Here is a 20,180-nt window from a genome sequence, read left to right as displayed (position 1 = left end):
CCCACTTGTTCTCGTCACTCCTCTTCTAGATAACAATAATGACAGTGCTTAGTCTCGAGCAATGAAAAGTTGCTCTCATCACTCTAAAAAACAAATTGAAATTTTTCGATGACACTTTCTCCCAACCAACCACGGTCACATTTCTCTCAGATCCCTGGCTCCGCGATAACAATATGATCCTCTCTGGCTTCAATGTTCTTTATCGGAAAACATCATTCATTCGATCTTTTGTTTCGATAATGTTCATGCGGTTTGGAAGAATCTCGAAAATCGATTCTCTCATGACAATATCTTCAAGATCTATGACCTCCATGATGAAACTCACCCAACTACATCAAGGCTCTTGGATGTCTCCATGTTCTCCACCAAATTAACTTCATTGTGGGAACAGATTGATGCTCTTTGTCCCACAGAGATCTATTACTTCTTAAGGATATTGGTTTTGTAGCTGCAAACCATCATTTACTCCATTTGATCCTAACACAAAGGTATCATTCACAACTGGTATTCCTTTGAGTGATGCTATATCCCTTAAAAGTATCATTGGAAGACTTTTATATTAACAAACACTAGACTTCCATCTCTTTCTCTTCTCAATCTCTTAGTCAATATGTCTCTAATCCTTTGTTTCATATTGTCAAACTACTATAGAAATTTTTAGATATCTGAAGTTTTCCTACAAATAATTTTTTTTCTCAATTCTAGTCCTCACAAATAACATGGATTTACCGAATTGATCAGATGGATTCCGAATTTGACTATGCTCGGGACTCAATACTTAACGATTAAGACTACTCATTTCTTGAAAGTCAAAGAAACAGTTAAACAATCTCATGTCATCAACAGAGGCTGAATACAGGGTTTAAAGTCTTTAACTTGTGAACTCTAATGGCCCAACTCAATTACTTGTTTGAAGATTTTCATATAACAAACACATTGAATTGCACTGCCATGTCACAAGAGAAAAGCTTCGATCAAAATTGATACGTTAGTTACATTTTCCTTCAAGCGATCAACTAATAAAGGTTATTACAAAACCCGTTATTCTCCTCTTTTATGTGCTCTACTGGTCCAAGTTACATTTATGTGAGATCAGTACCCCAATTTGAGGGGTACTAGCAACATTATAATATAGTTAGCAGTTTTTTATTTATAGGACTATAGTTAGTTAATTGTGATAATTTTAATCACTTAAGGTGACTGTACATAATTATATATTGTCTTCGATAGTTTTCGTACTCATAAGTTGATGTATTTTGTTTTTAATCTTAAATTTTTTTTTAAATAGTTCTTGAATGTTAAAATCATTTTTGATTTAGTCCATAAAAAATCGATAGATTTTAAATTCCCAAAAATATTCGAAGAAAAATCCGCAGAAAACCTATAAATTTTCCTTATATATTTTAATTTTAAAGATTAACACAATAAAATTTTATCATTCAAGGATTATTTTTAAAAAAACTTAGGAGTTAAAAACAAAAAACTGTTTCAATTTAAAGGGACGAAAAGACGTCTATATATTTATTTCACTCATAGGTACTTTTTTTTGACTTTTCATATGTACAAAATTTACTTTTCAGTATGAGAAGTTTCCTCAATTGAGTGATTCAGTGATTGTCCAAATATTCAAAATTTTCTGAATGAGTTTGGATTTGTTTATGTAATGCTAGATCTTGTTTGTTGCTCCATTTATTTTACCTTGTGCCTAATCAATTACTCATTTGCTGGTGTTAAATAAAAGTTTTACAGTACTAATAAATTTCAACAAAGAATACTCACACAAATCAATGAATTACAATCTCAATGTCAAGAATCCATCATGTTTAAATAAATTTTCCATCCAAAAAAGAAAGAAAAAGGTTCACCCTCTACCTAAAGTTAAGTAGCCTCAACTCTCAATTTAAAAAGAAAGCAACCAATGAAAAACAAACCTCTCAATCATGGATTACAAAAAGGAAAAAAATGTTGAAACAAATATAAAAAAATAGAATTGAGTTAACACTTGGGAAGATCAGCTGGAGGTGGAAGCACCTTCTGATTTGGAAGCTTTCATCCAAAACAATCCATGCCATCTTAAGACCCCAACTTGTATGGACTTCAAGTGACAATGCATAAACCATGCCCCTATACACACAAATCAAATTATTCAATGATTCTTATATATCACCATTTATGAAAATAATGCAAAAGATTTTTTATAGTAACCCTCGAGTTTCTTATGTTTCGGTAAAAAGTAAGAAGTAAGTCTGATCAATGATTATTTCAATAAAAGATCGAACTCGGATTTTTTGTTGATGCGAAGTATTAAATTGTATGAATACATTATGATCTAACCTGGATTATCTGCTAGGAATCTGATAGCAACCCAACCACCAGATGGAACACCAACTGTATTCCTTTCAACAGGATCAACAAGATTAAAATTTGTGGATCTTTATTCGAATCATAGTTACCGAATCCTTGTCCGACACAAAGAAGTTAAATCCGTGCAAATGTAGAGGGTGACTTTCCACACCAAGAATACTAGTATCTTGCAACACAAGCTCCACACTTGTGTTAAAAGGAAGAACCACAACCTTTGTTCCATTCCCAACCATAGTGTTATTCGGTGGCGTTCCGGTATAGTTAAATGGATTCAAAGGTGTAGTTGGGAAATCAGGAGTGTAAACTCCATTAGATTGTCCAAAGTAATGAGCTTGAAGAAGTGCAGTGGTTGGCATTGTGTAAGAAACTGTTCACTGATGCTGCAAACATTGTTCCATTGGGACCTTGACATGTTTGGTTTGTGTTACAAGGATTAGTACCTACGCCTACCGTGAAGAGAAGTGCTTATCGACTTTCTGTGGAACATTAGCTGGAAACTGAGAATTTGCTAAGCTATGAAGTTTGTTGGAGAAATTAGTTGCAAAAGAAGTGTCATTAAGTTGTGGAAGAACAGGTTTGAAAAGTGGGAGATTTTTTAGCGAAGAATTTGAACTTTGAGTGATAATTGTTGTTTCATATTCGACGATTCCAGCTACGGTGGAATTATCAAAAGTTCCTAAGCCGGTTGCATAAGGTCTTGCAAGCATTAAGAATGTTGCATTTGGAAAATATGGTTTTGTTTTGAGAAGAACATTTGTGGTTTGGCCAGGTGCAATAAGGATCGTGTCGGTTTCAAATGGTTTTACATATACTGCATCTGCTTCAACAACAGTGAGAGTGTGATTTGCAATGCTGAAGAATAGTTCATCATTTAGTGCAGCGTTGATGAACCGTAGAAGGTAAGTCTTTCCAGGTTTCACCTTCAACTTAAATGTATCTGCAGAGAATTACATCTGATATTAGCTAGCATGTTTGGTTAAACCGACGAATAAGCAGTTAACGCGTAAGTATTTCTTACCTTTAGCCGAACAATTATAAAGTGGTCCGGGAAGTCCGTTAATGGTGTATGCATCAGAAACATTTGGTCCTCCACCAGTTTGAAGGGCTTGTGCAATGATTGCTTCAGTATCTCCATTAAACCATTCCCCTTAAGTTAAACCATAATTAATTTTAATTAGCATATATAAATTAAGATATTTATATACAGTTCATTAAGTAATTTCATTTCATTACCAAATATGATTGGAACTTCCTTGTGAGGTTTTGCAAAAGGATATTGAACATTTTTCTTGGGAAGAATAATGAGAGGACCATAGAGTGTTGATCTTAGCCAAGAATATGAGCATGCCAAAAGAGTGTTCCTCTTTGGCCTTTGATTGTGTAATTGTAAACATATCTTTGACCTGTTTGGATAGGACATTGTGTCACATATGCTGGCCCATCAGCCCATCCTGATTGAAGCTGTCTAATTCCATGCCTATTTCAATAATACCAAACTTTATTTTTCATTATTTGTGTAAAATTACTTAATCATCTATGGTGTAATGTTGTTTACCAATGAATGGAGATGTTGTTTTGAACATGGTTAACAACTGTTATAACAAGACGGTCGCCTTCTCTTGCGACAATGCGAGGCCCCGGAAACTTGCCATTCACGGTCACCATGCTTTTTTTGTGACACAATCTTGTCACATTTTGATGCCTTATCTGCAATAATTAATATATGACAAAAGTAAAATCAAAACATAAAAGGAAATTAATAGAAAATTAATGGTAGAGAGTGTTTTTGAGGGAGTACATCAAAATGATAGTGTCTGGTTGTGCTAGCAAGTGCAACTTCAAATAAACAAATACTAATCAATGATAAAATACCTTTGATTTTAAGTGATGAAAAAATGGAAACACCCATTTTGATATTGAAACTTTTTGAGACTTTGAGTTTGAATGTTTGTTGATGCTATGTTGAAAAAATGTTGGTCTATAAATAGTTGCATGATTAGGTGAATAAAATATAATGTAATATTGAAATATAAGATGAACTCAACATTGTTGTCATTGAACTGTAATAGTAGTTAGAACTACTTTAGAGTGGTGTCAAAGACATCCAATTTCATTTACTCCTTCTTGTGCAAGTTAAAATTGCTTAACAATTTTTTAATTATTGTGGTTATTATAGCTGCAAATCTCTTTCATTGTATGTTTCTTTTTTTTTTGTTTTCCTTGCTGTGTTCTTTTCTTTTGTTTTGGTGTTTTTATACTTGTTGTGTATGAAAGGTTTCATCTAATTGGAACTCTAGGGAAGATTGAGAGTACATCATTGGTCAAATGTAACTCTCTCAACCACTGTTCTTCTTGTGGCAAAAGTAAGAGGGATCTATCTATTAATATGTCACTTCAATTTATATTAGTACCATATTTTTGAATGAAATAGAGAATTCAAATGCAAATGAATCGACATTCTTCACCTAGCTAGACATAATGATTATGTTAAAAGAAAAACAATATATGATGATTTAAATTATGTACATGGTTAAGGGGTCATGTGTACTTGTTAGTTTGCTTAAATATGGTGTTAGTTAGGTGATGGTTAGATCTATATTCAATTATTTCTCATAATTTAAACATTCACATGCATTATTTAGTGCTACATAATTATTTTACAATCATCCCGAGAAATTTTGAAAACTGAGTATAATCCAACTAAGATCAAAATCGAAGGTATAACACAATTCATAAAAAAAATACATACCCATCATCATTGTTTTATTTTGGAGATTTATTATTCAAAGGTTTATAGTGTTACACTTTTATCGTTTGGATCGTCAAAATATATTATGAGGAGGGAGATATTGGATTCGGACAAAAATTTGTTTTTTAGATGCTATGTTTGGGGTTAAAAGAAAATTAATCGGCATGGGCTTCTCCGATGTCGGTCACTGGATTGGAGATCTTCCATGGTCAACTCTTCTTCCTTGAATGACTCGTTTAACTTCATCCCAACCCCAGCATATAAAGAAGTTATTTACACAAGCTCTTCAAATGTGTGTGGCATGTCAACTTCTAATTTTGTCAAATTTTACCTCATAGGTAACCGTCTCTCGATCAAGATATCTAAAGAGGCTTACAAAGCAGACTTGAACGTTGCAGGAATAGTTTACATGGGATATTGATCACTAGTAACTGAAGGCATCATAATTATCTTATATGCTATCTTAAACATTTTTCCTTTTTTTCAATAAAAATAAGCGTGTCTCCATTCATATTTATTGTTATTTAAAAATTGAAAGTATAACAACTACGGTTGTTTCGTTCAAATGTGGTTATATGTTCTATATTTCACTACGGTTGAAGCTTGCAACCGTTGTGAAATTCTCTCCCACAAAATTAGAATATGACAGGTACTTCATTTCGTTTGTAACACATAAGGGTCCCAAGTGAACGAGATAACGTCGATAGTGAAACCTTCACCATCTTCATTCATTTCTGGAAAAAAATATCATTTATGGAAAGGAAATCGTCATCCTCTTCGAATTACGGTATGTTAGCATTCTCTCTGTGTGATGTTTTGAAAATGTTTATGTTCTTTGTAAGGGTTATTTACCATTATCTCTCTCTGGCGCTTCTGAATGTATTGTTTGTCGCTAGGATGTTTGTGTATGACATTGTCATGTATATTGTTCATGTTTTATTCAAATTTTGTGAATATGCTTTAGGTTTTGGTGTTGGATATGTTTATGTTTATTCAGACATTGTAATGCTTTTGAATATGTTATGTTTTTGTGTTGCCATGTTCATGTTTTATTGAGACATTGTCATATGCATATAATCATATTAGGATATTACGTGTGTAACATTAGGTTGTCATTCACATTATTCTTGATATAAATTCAGAATTTATTATGGATCATGGTTGATGAAATCCGGTAGATTAGGTGTGGTGTATGAGAAAGGAGTTCTTAAATTCCTTGAATTTGCCAAAAAAAATGTTCTTGACAATAATGATATCTTTTTTTCCTTATGTTATTTGTGGGAATATCAGAAAACGGTCAAAGAAAGAAATTTACATCACCTATGTTGTGATGGAAAATGTCAAAATTATACAACATGGACGTGGTATGGAGAAATGGATAATAATCAAAATGTGACGTCACAATGGGATGAAGAAGATGATGATATGGATGATCGACTAGAATATATGATTCGTGATATTGGAGAATCTCCTTATATGAAAGCTCGTATTTATGATACTTTATGTATCGACAAAGATACGCATTTATATAAGGGGTGCACCAATTTACATGATTGTCTGTGGTTTTAAAATTCTTAATCTAAAGGGAAAAAGTGGGCTATTGAATAAAAGTTTCATAGATTTGCTTGATTTTTTGAAACAAATAGAAGATAACAATTTGTCGGATCATTATTGCGAGACCAAGAAGATATTGTGTCCAATGGGTTTGGAGTATGTCAAAAATACATGCATGTCCTAATGGTAGAATATTATACAAGAAAGAGTAGGAAAATTTGGATCAATGTATAGAATATGGTGACTCACGCTACAAGTTGAAGAACAACAATGACGATGACAATGACGGTGTTAGTAAGAAGCGTCATCCTACTAAAGTGTTATGGTACTTGCCAATAATTTCGAGGTTAAAGAGACTTTTTTGTAATGCGAATGACACAAAGAATATTAGATGACATGCAAATGAAAGAAATTATGATGGAAACATTCACAGTGGAGTTGACTATTTGCAATGAAAGAAAATTGATTCATTGTTTTCGGATTTTGGCCTTGAGCCAAGAAACCTTAGGCTTGGGCTTTCCACGGATGGAATGAACCCCTTTGGTAACGTGAGCACTAACCATTCTCCATGGGGCCTATTATTCTCAGGATTTATAACATATCTCCTTGATTATGCATGAAGCGCAAGTATATGATGTTAAGTATGATGATTTATGGACCAAGATAACCTAGAAACGACATAGATTTTTATCTAAGTGCATTAATTGAGGATTTAAAATTTTTGTTCGATAAAGGTGTTGACGTTGATGATGCATATTATGGTGAAGCTTAAGATGTGTGCAATGTTATTTTGCACAATCAACAAATTTCCTGTATATGGTAATTTTCCTGGATATAGTGTCAAAGGACATAAGTGTGTCCTATATGTGAATCTGATACCTGTTTTAACCAGCTTAAGTTTGGAAAAAAGATTATTTACCTTGGGCATTGAATATTTCTAAAACACAATTATCCTTATTGTAGATTGCAAAAGGCTTTAACGGAGAGCATGAGTTTGAAAGTGCTCTTAAACCTTTACCTGGAAATGACGTTTATCAACAACAAGAACACCTTAATGTTGTCTTTATAAAGAAAAAAGACGGTCTCATTGAGATAAATATTTGGAAAAAGAGATGGTGTTCTTTGATCTTTCATATTGGTCTAGATTCGATGTAAGACATTGTCTTGATGTGATACATGTGGAGAAAAATATGCGTGATAGTTTGATAGGAACACTTTTAAACATTTCAGGAAAGACTAAAGATAATATAAGTCCCTTTTAGATATGGTGGAAATGGGTTTACGACAACAGTTGTCTCTAAAGATAGAGGAAAAAGATTGTATTTGCCTTTGGCATGTGACTGAAGGAGAAGAGCGATCCATAACGCAGCGAAATTTAAAATTTCTCCTTTAGTGATCCTTACGAATGGCATGATCAGTGATAGAATCGTTATCTTTTATGGAGATTGTAACCTTTGATGCAGATCTACGGAGCTATCACGAATGTTGAACGATGACAATGCCTCTACTCAGTCCACACGAACGAATTCCTTCAATCTCAGTGCTAGCTGCTATGAATGAAGGCTTTGAGTGAGAGAGAGAGAAACGAAATTGCAACTGCACAAATGCTTCTACACAAGGGTTCTATTTATAGAACCACTTGTGTGGGCTGCAAGCTAAAAAAAATCCCACTCAAGTGTATGTGGCCCATATCTTATAATATGCCAAAATCACTTAAGTGCGTGGTGCCTTACCATATTTCGTATTCTACTTAAGTACACCATACCTTACGATGTTCTACAAATCACTTAAGTGCACCGTACATTACGGTATTCCATAGTTACTCTATCTCTCATTAATCCGTCCTTTTGTGTGTGACCCTGTAGGTTTTTCGCGGCATTGACAATTATATTAAATCACGTATTTTAACATAATAAACAGTGAACGGTATCTAGCAACACATCACTGCTACCCGTAAGACCCCAATTTTGACCATAAGATCCCTCATGCAATTCCATCATAAGCATAAGCATAAGCATTGGGATCATACCTTGGCATCCTCCTTACCCCTTTTCATTGGGCTTGTTTTGGGAGAGATCACCAAGCACTTTGTGATTATATCATACTTGTATATTATCATTTTACTAACCAAAATACCAAAAATATGTCTTTGTATCCATCTAACTCTTTTGTAGGTAGGGCATGATCTTCTTGATTTATTGATCACATCTAGGGTTTAAGACCCTCATGAACAAAGAGCACAACCAAGAATTGATTCAAGGATGGTTATTGTCATACCCCGATTTTGATCCTGAATTTTTTCAATTTTTGCATACATTCATCGGTATAAAATGGATTTTTAAATAAAAAAAAAATAAAAATTTAATCAATAATTTAAAAAAATCACTTGACTTTTGTAATATTTCAAATCAAGTTTAAAGCCAAATTTCAATTTCAAAACTCTAATTGATTTTAATTTTCAAATAGATGTTAGAATTGATGTCAAAAGTAATCTTAACAAATTATTGGGTTAATTTGATTTTAATTGGGTTTTATACTGATTTTTTATTATTATTTAAATTGATATTTAAATTAGTCTTGGGTTATTTCTAAAAAATCCATTTTATATCCATAAGTACATTTCATAAATTACAAAATCATGTTCCAAATTGCATTTCTCAACATTAAAATATTCAACAATTAATTATAGTGATGTCATAAGTAGTTCTTCATCTCAGAATTCAGAGTAACAGCATATACTGATGACCTTATTGGGATACAACCTCGAGTAGAAGCATTAGAAAGTCTTTTGAAATTAAGCTCAAAGGATGATGATTTCCGAGTTGTAGGTATTTGGGGGATGGCTGGAATCGGAAAGACAACTCTCGCTTTTGTCTTGTATGATAGAATCTCCTATCAGTTTGATGCATGTTGTTTTATTGAGAATGTAAGCAAAATTTATAAAGATGGCGGTGCTACTGCTGTACAAATGCAAGATCCTTCACATAACAACTACATAGATGTTGAATGGTATTTTGGAGTTCTCATTACTCTTTATTACATCCACAAACTTCTTTCAAGTCATGGAATAAGACCAGCGTATGAGATGCTTGAAAGAAAATTGAAGCAAGGGTTTTTTGCAAAATATATGAGTAAAAATGAAGATATTTTGAAAGCAAGGCAACTAATGCACCAAGCCCCAAATTGTCCAAAATGCTAGAAGTATTACTGGAGCATTTCAAAACCAATTAATCCATGTAATACATTACACCTATCTATTACAGATAGGACAAAGAGTGGAAACGGGCTTCCAAAACCAGTCCAAAATGCAAAAGTTGTGGCAAAACGCAGGTAGCAGCAAGCCAAACGGCAATGATGTGAACTCAAATACCAAAACGACAACACCAGCTGCACCCTGCATCCAAACGGCAAATTGCAACAAGCGTAAACAAAAACGTTAGCATAACAGCAGCAAGCCAAATGGAATCACTTGAATTACCGTAAGTGAATGTCGGCATTGTCATTATAGCGAGCACAACTGTGACCCTGCAATATCACAGCAATCCATATTTTGGTTACAAAGGCCACAACAGAAAATTGGAAAGAACATGACAGCATCGAAAAACTCACCGTAACCGCGGATAATCGTTTGGCTCCCCAAGTCCATGCTGTGAGATAAAACTTATAGATGTTCCGGAAGTGAACTATACATCTGATGATCAGCCGAACCCCTGTGGTGAAATTTGCATCAGGGGTCCCATTTTTTTTTCAAGGATATTACAAAGATGAAGTTCAGACGAGAGAAGTCACTGACGAAGAGGGATGGCTGCATACCGGAGATATTGGAACATGGATAGCTGGCGGTCGTCTCAAAATCATTGATAGGAAGAGGATTATCTTTAAGTTGGCACAAGGCGAGTACATTGCTCCAGAGAAGATAGAAAATGTATATGTCAAATGCAATTTTGTGGCGCAGTGATTTATATACGGCAGCAGCTTTAATTCTTCTTTGGTAGCTGTTGTCTCGGTGGATCCCGATATCATGAAAGCATGAGCTGCTTCACAAGGCATAGTGCATAATGATTTAACACAACTTTGTAATAATCCAAAGCAATCGCCGTTTGTTCACCTGCAACAATCCTTAACAGAATCACATTCAATTTCTAAATCCTGCATGCATGATAATTTAAAAAGAAAATGGATAATGAAACAATCACCAAGAAGCCAATCAGCCTACAACATTCCACTGTAACCTACCTCATGTTAATACCATATAAATCCCTCAACATTTCCCAGCCAATGAAGAATTTCGCTAGCAGCACGAACAATCAGAACAGAGCTGTATCTGAAACGCAGCATATTGATGAGATTATTTGTTACTGAAGCACGACACATGACTGAGGTAGTGATATCAGAAACACATGGCAATGATGAAATGGTCTTGTCTGAAGCACATCCCAGCAGTGAAGTCGTATTGTCGGATTCATAGCGGAACAACGAGGGAACCCATTGGTCGGTCCAGCTCTTTGAAAGATAACCAGAAGAAACCTGTAAAAAGGCCAATGCACCTGTCAACCACAAGAAGCTGCTTCTTTGACTCAAAATGCAAAAAAATTTGAAACACCAACCTTGGGGGATAACCGCAAGGAGAAGGGCTGGTGCTTCAAGAGGGACTGGTGTGGACCACGGAGTTTCTCGGCTACCAAGGTACAAACTGTTGAAAAGGTATCCGTTGTGCTTTGTGATGATATCTTTCAGGGATTCATATTCGACTCACCATCACAAATGTCAAACGGTATCAAGTAGAATACACCGAGCCTCGAGCCAAGTTTTTTTCTGGAAGATTGATAGAAACTGAGTTAGTAAAACTTGTTGTTGGAACTGCAGCAAAAATCAGTGTAAATTACAGAGATGAGTGAAGTAAATAAGGCTACTTGAAAAAAAAGCAAAGGGCAAGACTATAAGTAAACACATGCGAAATGGGGCATAAATAGCTTTGTCTTTCATCCCAGTCCAAGGATGATTCCCCACATTTTTAAACCTGAAGTTCAATATGTTGAACTGTCTATTGAGAAATTCATTCCTCGTCAAAATAATGTGAGACAAGACATCTTCAAATTTCTGCATCGAAAGACAAACTCACTCTTGCTGAAACTGATTTGCTCGAAAAATATTTTCACTCTACTGGAGAAAATAGATGTAGATTGTCTCTTATCGCCTTCCCTCACTTTCAGACATTCCCTTCTAGAGTTCATAAAGTAAAGCATTCCTGTGGAACATTGATGCTTATAGACATGATGCAACGTTTGCAAGGACTGGCAGCATGTCCAGGAGATAGCAAAAATTCTACCCTGCAGGAAGGAAGGTGTTGAGGAAATAGTAAGCCACTTGTCAGTACTGAGCTCGAGGAAGCTAAAAATAACAATGAATCGTGCTCTAGGGATACAATGGGAAGAAATATAGATTCTGAAAAATTGTGTGGAGGTGGATTCCTGTCATTTGGAAATTCAAACAAAAGACTTTGTTGATCTAACTCTACAAGATAATACTTTCTGTGAAACGAGCAAGTGTCAAGAGGAAACAGCTGATGATGATGAGATAAGTCCCGAGACTCCAGATGCTAAGAGGGATTTGTCAAATGAAGGAGCTAATGCCATTTTCCCGTTCCAAGCCATTAACCTGCAGTAACAATAATTACCAAGCCAGTAAGTTCCAGAAATTCCCCAAATTGGAATTGGGACAAAAAGCGATCAGAAAAAGCAAGAACTCAGATTACCTTTCCGGATTATAAGCATTAAAAAGACCACTTGTTTCTGAGCAGCAAAAGCAATCCTGAACCATTCTCCATTGGACCTTTGAGCATCTTTCGAAACCCTAATGTGCAAGAATAAATAGAAAAGCAGAGATCAGTAGAAGGGACAACAAAAAATTGAAAAAAAGCTAACGGCGAAAATTGAAAAGAAACCCTAATCAATCAGAGGCGAAGAGAGAAGAGGAACCGTTACCTGAACCGTTGAGATATCGCCAAAGGTGAGCTCCCTCTTTTTATTTCATCTATGACTGATTGAGTTTGAATCCGTTCGATGGCAAGCGATGTGAGCGCGAGAAACTTCGTGAGAGAGTGAGACGAAAAATATGCATGCGAGCGAGAGAGACATTGAGACGCAGAGAGTGAACGAAGTGAGACGGAGAGGAGAAGGGTTAGGCTAGTTGAGCTTTTGGTTGAGAGAGTTTCAACGAGATTGAGAAGATGGAGAGCGATACAGAGAGAGTGAGGTTAGCGATGCAGAGGGAGTGAGATTGGGAGGAGAGGATTCGAGAGCTAGAAGACGAAGTCTGTTTTTTTTTCTTTTCTTTTTTAATTTTCTTTCCCTAATTTATTTTAGATAGGATATTTATTTAGATTAGAAATTTAAAAATCATTTTAGTTTAGACTTTTTTTTTTAAATAATGTTAGTTTAGATTTTTTTAAAATCATTTTAGTTTAGACCTTTTTTAAAAATAATTTTAGTTTAGATTTTTTAAAATAATGTTAGTTTAGATTTTTTTAAAATCATTTTAGTTTAGATTTTTTAAAATAATTTTAGTTTAGATTTTTAAAATAATATTAGTTTAGATCTTGTAGGATATAGTTAGAATTTTTAAATTAGATTTAGGCTTAGAGTAAAATACTAATTAATTAGTTTTTTTATTTTGTTAGGTTTAATTAGGGTAGTCCACTAGCTTTTTTATTATTAGTTTTTTCTATTTTTATTCTTTACCTTAGTTTATATATTTAAATTAGTACTAAAATATCAATTAGTTGTTAAGTGGCCTGGTGGGGAGGAGTGGTGTTTAGGTCTTTAGTGTAGTGGGTTCGATACTCCTAGGTGTAGTTTTTCATTCTTTTAATTTTTTTTTTATGCTTTATTATTTATATTTCTTTTTTTATTTATTGTTTAATAATATGATTTGTTTTTTTTCTTTTAATTGCATCATACATGCAAAACCATTTTTAAAAAACAAAAAAAATCATATTTTCTCGATTTAATATCGAGCCCCTTTTTCAAACCCTTGTAAGTCGATTGCTTTTTTAAGCATCGCCGCCAACCTCACATAGCTTACTCTTGAGCTTTCTTACAATGAGCCGGTTCTCTTGCACTTACACTCATGCATTATTTATTTGGGTCCGATTTTATTTATTTCATGATTGTGTAACCCCCATTTGACAAATGTACCCCACTCCCCCAATGTGTAATAATTTTGTGATTTTTATTTCTTTTATTGTTTGGTTGTTTAATTAGATACTAACACAAGATTAAAACCAACAAATTTCAAAAATACAAAAATATGACTCGATTCAACGTCGAGTACTTTCTCAATAAACGAACCAATTCATTTCTCCCTCCTATTTCCATCCCACTTCAAAACTTCATCAAATGCTTGATCCAACGTCAAGCCTTTTTCATAATAAAAACTCAAAAGCATTAATTCATATTCAAGACCTTTTCAATAAAGATGGAAATGGAACGTGGTGTATACCGCGCACTCCTGAGGTTAAGATTCGAGACGTATGCCTCGCCAATCTTAACTCTCGCCATCATCTAAAATCGTTAATGCGGTTTCGTCAAACCCTTTCTCAATCAAATTCTAAAATACCTAATCTTTATTAAACATCTTTGCAAATAAGATGGAAATGGAACATGGTGTATACCATGCACTCCTGAGGCTAGGATTCGAGATGTATATCTCGCTCATCCAAGTTCTCGCCATCACTCAAAATACATCCAACCAATCAAACTCTTTTCTCGCCGCCGTGCGATTAATCAAAAGTCTTTTTCATAAACGAAAGATATATTGTCCTAAGAGATGCAAACAATGTTTCAGCCACGATTGTTGAGTAGAGATAAATGACGCTTTTCCGAATGTAGATTTATAAATCCGTTCGATGTGTGGTATGCGTCCACTCCTCTTCTGTTTTGGGTAAAACAATGTTTTCGTCGATTAATACAGTATAGCTTTTGCTAAAATCGACCAACAAACAAACATTTTTCTACCCAGAACTACGTAAGCCTTGATTTCTCTTTTGAGATACGTAGGAGCAGGATTCGTAAATCTTGTCAGGCCCACTAATAAAAAGCTTAGGTTTAGTCCTTCGTCAAAATCCAAAAACATTTCTTCTCTCTTCTATTCTTTCTTTCCTACCTAATAATTTGAAAAGCCTAACATTTCAAACTAACACTAACGCACACAATTGACCTAATGGTTCCCGTTGAGTACAACGGACGTGAGGGGTGCTAATACCTTCCCCTTGCGTAATCGACTCCCGAACCCTGATATTGGTTGCGATGACCATATCTTATCCTTTTATTTGTCTTGGGTTTTATCGATATTTCCCCTTTCCTTTTTAGGAATAAATAAAGTTCGGTGGCGACTCTGTTCAGTCCATCATTGCGAGCGTGCGATCGCGCTTCGCTTTGAAGTCGTATCCCCATTTTTTCGAGGTGCGACAGATGGCGACTCTGCTGGGGATACCATTCCCTAAGTGAGTCAAGCCTAGTTAGGACGTTTGTGTGCCTTTGTTTGTTTAATTGTGTGGCTTTTCCTTATTTATTGCTTTTAATATCTTTATTGTTATATTGATATCTGTTGTATATTGGTTCTATTGTGATTGTTGGTACTTGGGTATTTGATTGCAAACCATGTGGGAAAGACTCTACACCCGAGTCTAGAGTGAAAAACATAAGATAGGACGATGGTTGAGTAGTACGGACTCCCGAGGTGTATACTTCGTAAGAGTCGGTACGAGAACCTCACTTAGAGTAGATCCTTTTGCAAATATTGTCGCCCGAGGTGTATACCTCGTAAGCGCCGATGTTTCAAAGGGGTCCATGACTCTAAGGACCTTTTAGAACATTAAACCTTTGGCCAACTAGAAATGATGGTTGCGTAGTATGGATTCCCGAGGTGTATGCTTCGTAAGAATCGATACGAGAACCTCGCTCAGAATAGATTCCCTAGATGGAGTTGATGACCGGAAAGTATTTTCCGTAAGCGTCAAACAGTCTTTTGAATCCAGGACTCTGAGTACCCTGTCTAGAACCCAGTCGATGGTTACGTAGTACGGACTCGCGAGGTGTATGCTTCGTAAGAGTCGGTACGAGAACCTCACCCAGAATAGATTCCCTTGATGGAGTTGACGACCGGGAAGTATTTCCCGTAAGCGTCAAACAGTCTTGTGAATCAATGACTCTGGGATCCTTTGTAACAAAGCCCTAGATCATACCCGGTGAGAACCCCGTTTTGGAAAGCAATCAAATTTATCCATACCTCGAACCGTTGAACCTATCCAAAAAAAAAAAAAATAAAAAAGGCATTGCATCCATTCATTCATTGCATATGCATAAAAAGCAAAACTCTTAGTTGTTTCGCATTATTTCAGGAATCCAAGACTTGTTAGCAAGATGAATCCTGAGAGAAGGGTTACTTTTCAGTTCAAATACAAGAACGTGGACCTTACCAGCCTACAGAAGTTGAGTGCTAAAGTAACACCCCTCAAACTCAACAGCTTCGTACAAAACTATGGAAGAATTCTTGACATCCTAAATGAGAAGATGGACATGATGACCGCAGTGACTATCGCTCAGTTCTATGATCCACCTCTCCGTTGTTTCACATTTTTCTGACTTCCAGTTGGCTCCTACCTTGGAGGAAGTTGAGAGGATCATAGGCCGGAACTTGAAGGACCATAACCCATTTCCTAAGCTCGATGAAGATATCCCTCCCGAGAGAATAGCTTCAGCGTTGGGTCTGAAAGTTTCCGAAGTAGTGGATAATTGGGATGTGAAAGGACCTTTCAGTGGTTTCTCTAGGAAGTTCTTGGAAGATCAGGCAAGAGATGGAAAAAGAAGGGAATTGGGAAGCCTTTTATGCTGTGTTAGCCGTGTTGGTATATGGGATAGTCCTCTTCCCAAATATTGACCATTTTGTGGACCACCTGGCGGTGAGAATTTTCTTCTCTGGTAACCCTGTACCGTTCCTCTTGGCAGATCTCTACTACACTCTCCATGATCTTCATGAGAGGAAGGGAGGAATCATCTTGTGTTGTGCACAGTTGTTACATGCTTGGTTCAGATCCACATGCCTGAAGAAGGTCCTTTTGTCTCCAAAGAACTTAAGCCTTTCCAGAAGTTGGCTTCCCTCACCTCCAGTCACGTTAAGTGGTATATCCGAGATTGGGAAACCGAGAATGTGATTGTCAGCATTGGAGACTTCCCTAATGTGTCGTTAATAGGAACCAAGGGTTGCATTAACTATAACCCCATGTTATCTCTGAGGCAGCATGGGTATCCTATGAATGGCCCTCCAAAAGTTGAAGCTCTAGAGCCTTTCATCCTACATGGTGTTGAAATGGATCATCCCATGGTGAAAAAGATCAAGAGGTCTTGGCAGGCAGTTATCAGAAAAGGTAAGGAGTTGGGTAGGAGAAATGTCATTGCCCAAGAGCCTTACATTTGTTGGGTTAGAGAGAGGGTTCAGATAATTAAACTCCCGTATCCATTTGATCCTTCTATCTATCCAGTGATTCCTGAGCCAGAGCCCATATTACCTGAAGATGTGGAGAAGCTCAACAATCGTATCAAGGAGTTGGAATTGGAAAATGCTGATTTGAGAATCAGGCTTGGCCGAGTCTCGGTGGAGAATGGGAACTTGAAAGACGATCAACAAAAGAAGGACAAAGAGCTTGAAGTCTCCAACAAAAGAGCTAGAGAGTCTGAAGCCAGGAGAGAAAAGTTTGGACAAGCACTCTTTAGCACTAAGTCTGTGTTCAAATCAAAGGAAGAGGAGTTGGATAGAGCTTTACTCCGATTCAAAAGCTCAACAAGACTTTGGAGCTGACCCTTGAGATGAAAAGGGAAGCACGGTTGATTTCTGAGATTCGTACTCGTGAATTGGAGAATACAATTCAGAAGTACAAGGATGCTCTAGAACGTGAGAAGCTGAAGACCGAAGAGTCAGAGAGAGTGTGCACACGGTTGAAGCATCATTTGGATCGAGCCGATGCTAGAATCCAAGCACTTGAAGGTGGGGATCAGATGCTGCCTATATGGTGTTGCTGAATGAATGCAGATATTGGAGGAACCTCTATAGGGACATAGAGGCGACTAAGGCTGAAGATGTGCGCATTATCCAAGATCTCCAAGGGCTCTACACTGAGTGGAAGGGCAAATTTTTGAAGTTGTCCGGATTTGCGAGTTCCATCATGCGTGAGCTACCTGAGAAGCTGCAAGAAGCTGATTGGTGCATGTGTCCAGAGAACACACCGCATCAAGTCTATAATTTCATTAAGTTTTGTAAGGCAATGTTAGAAGGGTTAACTACCGACCTTGCTACGGTTCGGAAAGCCCATAAACCATGAGCACGTTGTTTGTATTTGAACTTGAATATGAGATTAATGAAAAATCGCTTTTGAGATTCGTTTTATTGTGTTTCATTGCCTTATTATTTAAATATTTGCAAACAAGTGTTGTGACATTTTGAAATGAATGATTGAAACTAACCAAGAGTTTTGCAAACAAAATGCATCCATACATGCATTCATGCATTTTTCAAAACAGAGTCTCATTCTGTCCTTTCTTCCTCCAGTTTCACGCTGAATTTTCAACACCAATACAATACTCGTGCCCGAGCTCGTCAAAGGATGGCAGATCAAGAGCATGAATTGGAGCGAGTGAGCTCAGAGCTCGAAGACCTGCGTGGAAACATGGGGCAGGTCATGGAGATATTACAGGTCATCAGGGCAAAGCTAGACACCCAAACCACGGTTGTTTCTGAAATCGCAGGTCCAACGATTGAACCCCAACCTGCGCGGGCGGTACCAACAACCTGGCCCACCTATGGTTTACCTCCTGGTTTCACTCCTGCAGTTGAAGGTGCCCCTGGTTTTGCACCATCTGCTCAGCAGACAGCTCCTTTACCGACCATCAATGAAAACCATCCGGTGGTTCACACGTTCGCACCTCCTCTCGTTCGTGCACACGTGCAACCCTACTTTGAGGACCAACAACACGCCCCAGACTTTTCAGATGAAGATGAGGAAAGGCAGGAGGACCTAAGAGGGATGAAGGAGAACTACCAGCTGCTTGAGAAGAGATTGAGGGCTATGGAAGGTGACCAAGTTTTTGGTGCTACAGCTAAGGAGATGTGCCTGGTGTCCGGTCTTGTGATCCCAGCAAAGTTCAGGACCCCAGATTTCGATAAGTATGAGGGCCACTCGTGTCCTAAGAGTCACCTCATTATGTACTATCGAAAAATGGCTGCGCATGTAGAGGATGACAAGCTCATGATACATTGCTTCCAGGATAGCCTGAGGGGTGCTCCCTCCAAGTGGTACCTAAGCCTGGATCAGAGTAGGATTCGGTGTTTCCAGGACTTATCTGATGCCTTCATCCAACACTACAAGTATAACATGGATATGGCCCCCGATAGGAGACAACTACTCAGTATGTCCCAGAAAGACAAGGAGTCTTTTAAGGAATACGCGCAAAGATGGAGGGAAGTGGCCTCGCAAGTCGAACCACCTCTGGCTGAGAAGGAATTAGCGGATTGGTTCATGGATACAGTTAAACCTGTGTTCTATGAAAGAATGGTAAGTAGCGTATCTGCAAGTTTCTCTGACCTGGTCGCTGTAGGCATAAAGGTCGAACTTGGATTAAAGAATGGAAAGATGACGACTACCTCTGAAACATCTGGTGGTAATGCCAAAAAGTTTCCTGGAGGATTTCAAAGAAAGAAGGAGGGGGATACGAATGCAGTGTCGACCAGCCAAAGAAGAGTCATTCATGGAAGAAACAACACCAATTTTCTCAACAACAACCAGCTTATCCAGTACAATATGTCCAACAACCTTATGTGGCAGCTGTCACGCCAAATTTTAACCAACCACAAGCTTCAGTTTAAAAAAAAAAAAAAAAATCTTTTAATCAACAACCTCGCTACCACCCCCCTCGCCGCCCTAACACTGTTCCTGCTCAACAAGCGCCGATATATCAGCAAGCGCCCGCGCCACCTGCTTATCAACAGCCAAGGGCACAGGCTCCTCGACCACAAAATCCTCCAAATCAAAATAGGGTGCCAACACGCCCTTCTCTCGTCTTTGAATCACAATCAGAAATTTTCACATCTAGCGGGTTTGACACCCTCTTGAAATAGAGGTCCGTTTGCTTCATTCATCCCTATGACATACACTGAATTGTACCCTTCATTGCTGTGTGACTTCCGATTTCCTTCTTTGTCCTCTCGTTGACTCCCCATTCCCATGTGTTTTGATGTCTCCTTTCCTCCGGAAACAAAAAGGTTTAGTGACGCCCAGATCTTTGGGTCCTCCACCAAATCCTTTACCTCCATGGTACAATCCAGATGCTCATTGTCCTTTCCATGGGGGTGCCCCTGGACATGATTTAGAAGGATGTTATGCTTTAAAGCATATTGTGCGAGACCTGGTTGAAAAGAAGATTCTGTCGTTTCGAGACGTCGGACCCAATGTCAAGAACAA

The 20,180-nt window shown here is 37.1% G+C and overlaps 1 protein-coding gene, 1 long non-coding RNA gene and 1 pseudogene across 2 annotated transcripts; 1 reads left to right on the top strand and 2 right to left on the bottom strand.

Annotated features, from left to right (window-relative positions):
• Positions 1 to 1,995: 1,995 nt before the first annotated feature.
• On the bottom strand, positions 1,996 to 4,273 carry LOC127115070 (laccase-17-like; annotated as a pseudogene).
• A 5,823-nt stretch (positions 4,274 to 10,096) lies between these two features.
• LOC127115071 (uncharacterized) lies at positions 10,097 to 10,637 on the bottom strand. Its single transcript, XR_007800671.1, has 3 exons — positions 10,481 to 10,637; positions 10,277 to 10,377; positions 10,097 to 10,192 (listed from the first exon to the last, which is right to left on the bottom strand). It is a non-coding gene; the product is annotated as an uncharacterized LOC127115071 (long non-coding RNA).
• A 7,689-nt stretch (positions 10,638 to 18,326) lies between these two features.
• LOC127115069 (uncharacterized) lies at positions 18,327 to 19,128 on the top strand (the record flags this gene model as incomplete). The annotated part of the gene is made up of 1 exon (XM_051046732.1): positions 18,327 to 19,128. A coding segment is annotated over exon 1 (802 nt), but the record flags the coding sequence as incomplete, so codon positions are not given.
• Positions 19,129 to 20,180: the final 1,052 nt, after the last annotated feature.

This window comes from Lathyrus oleraceus, unplaced genomic scaffold (assembly GCF_024323335.1).
Source record: "Lathyrus oleraceus cultivar Zhongwan6 unplaced genomic scaffold, CAAS_Psat_ZW6_1.0 chrUn0967, whole genome shotgun sequence".
Classification (NCBI taxonomy): domain Eukaryota; kingdom Viridiplantae; phylum Streptophyta; class Magnoliopsida; order Fabales; family Fabaceae; genus Lathyrus; species Lathyrus oleraceus.
Note: the sequence above shows the minus strand (reverse complement) of the source record. Positions and strands in the feature narration are given on the sequence as shown.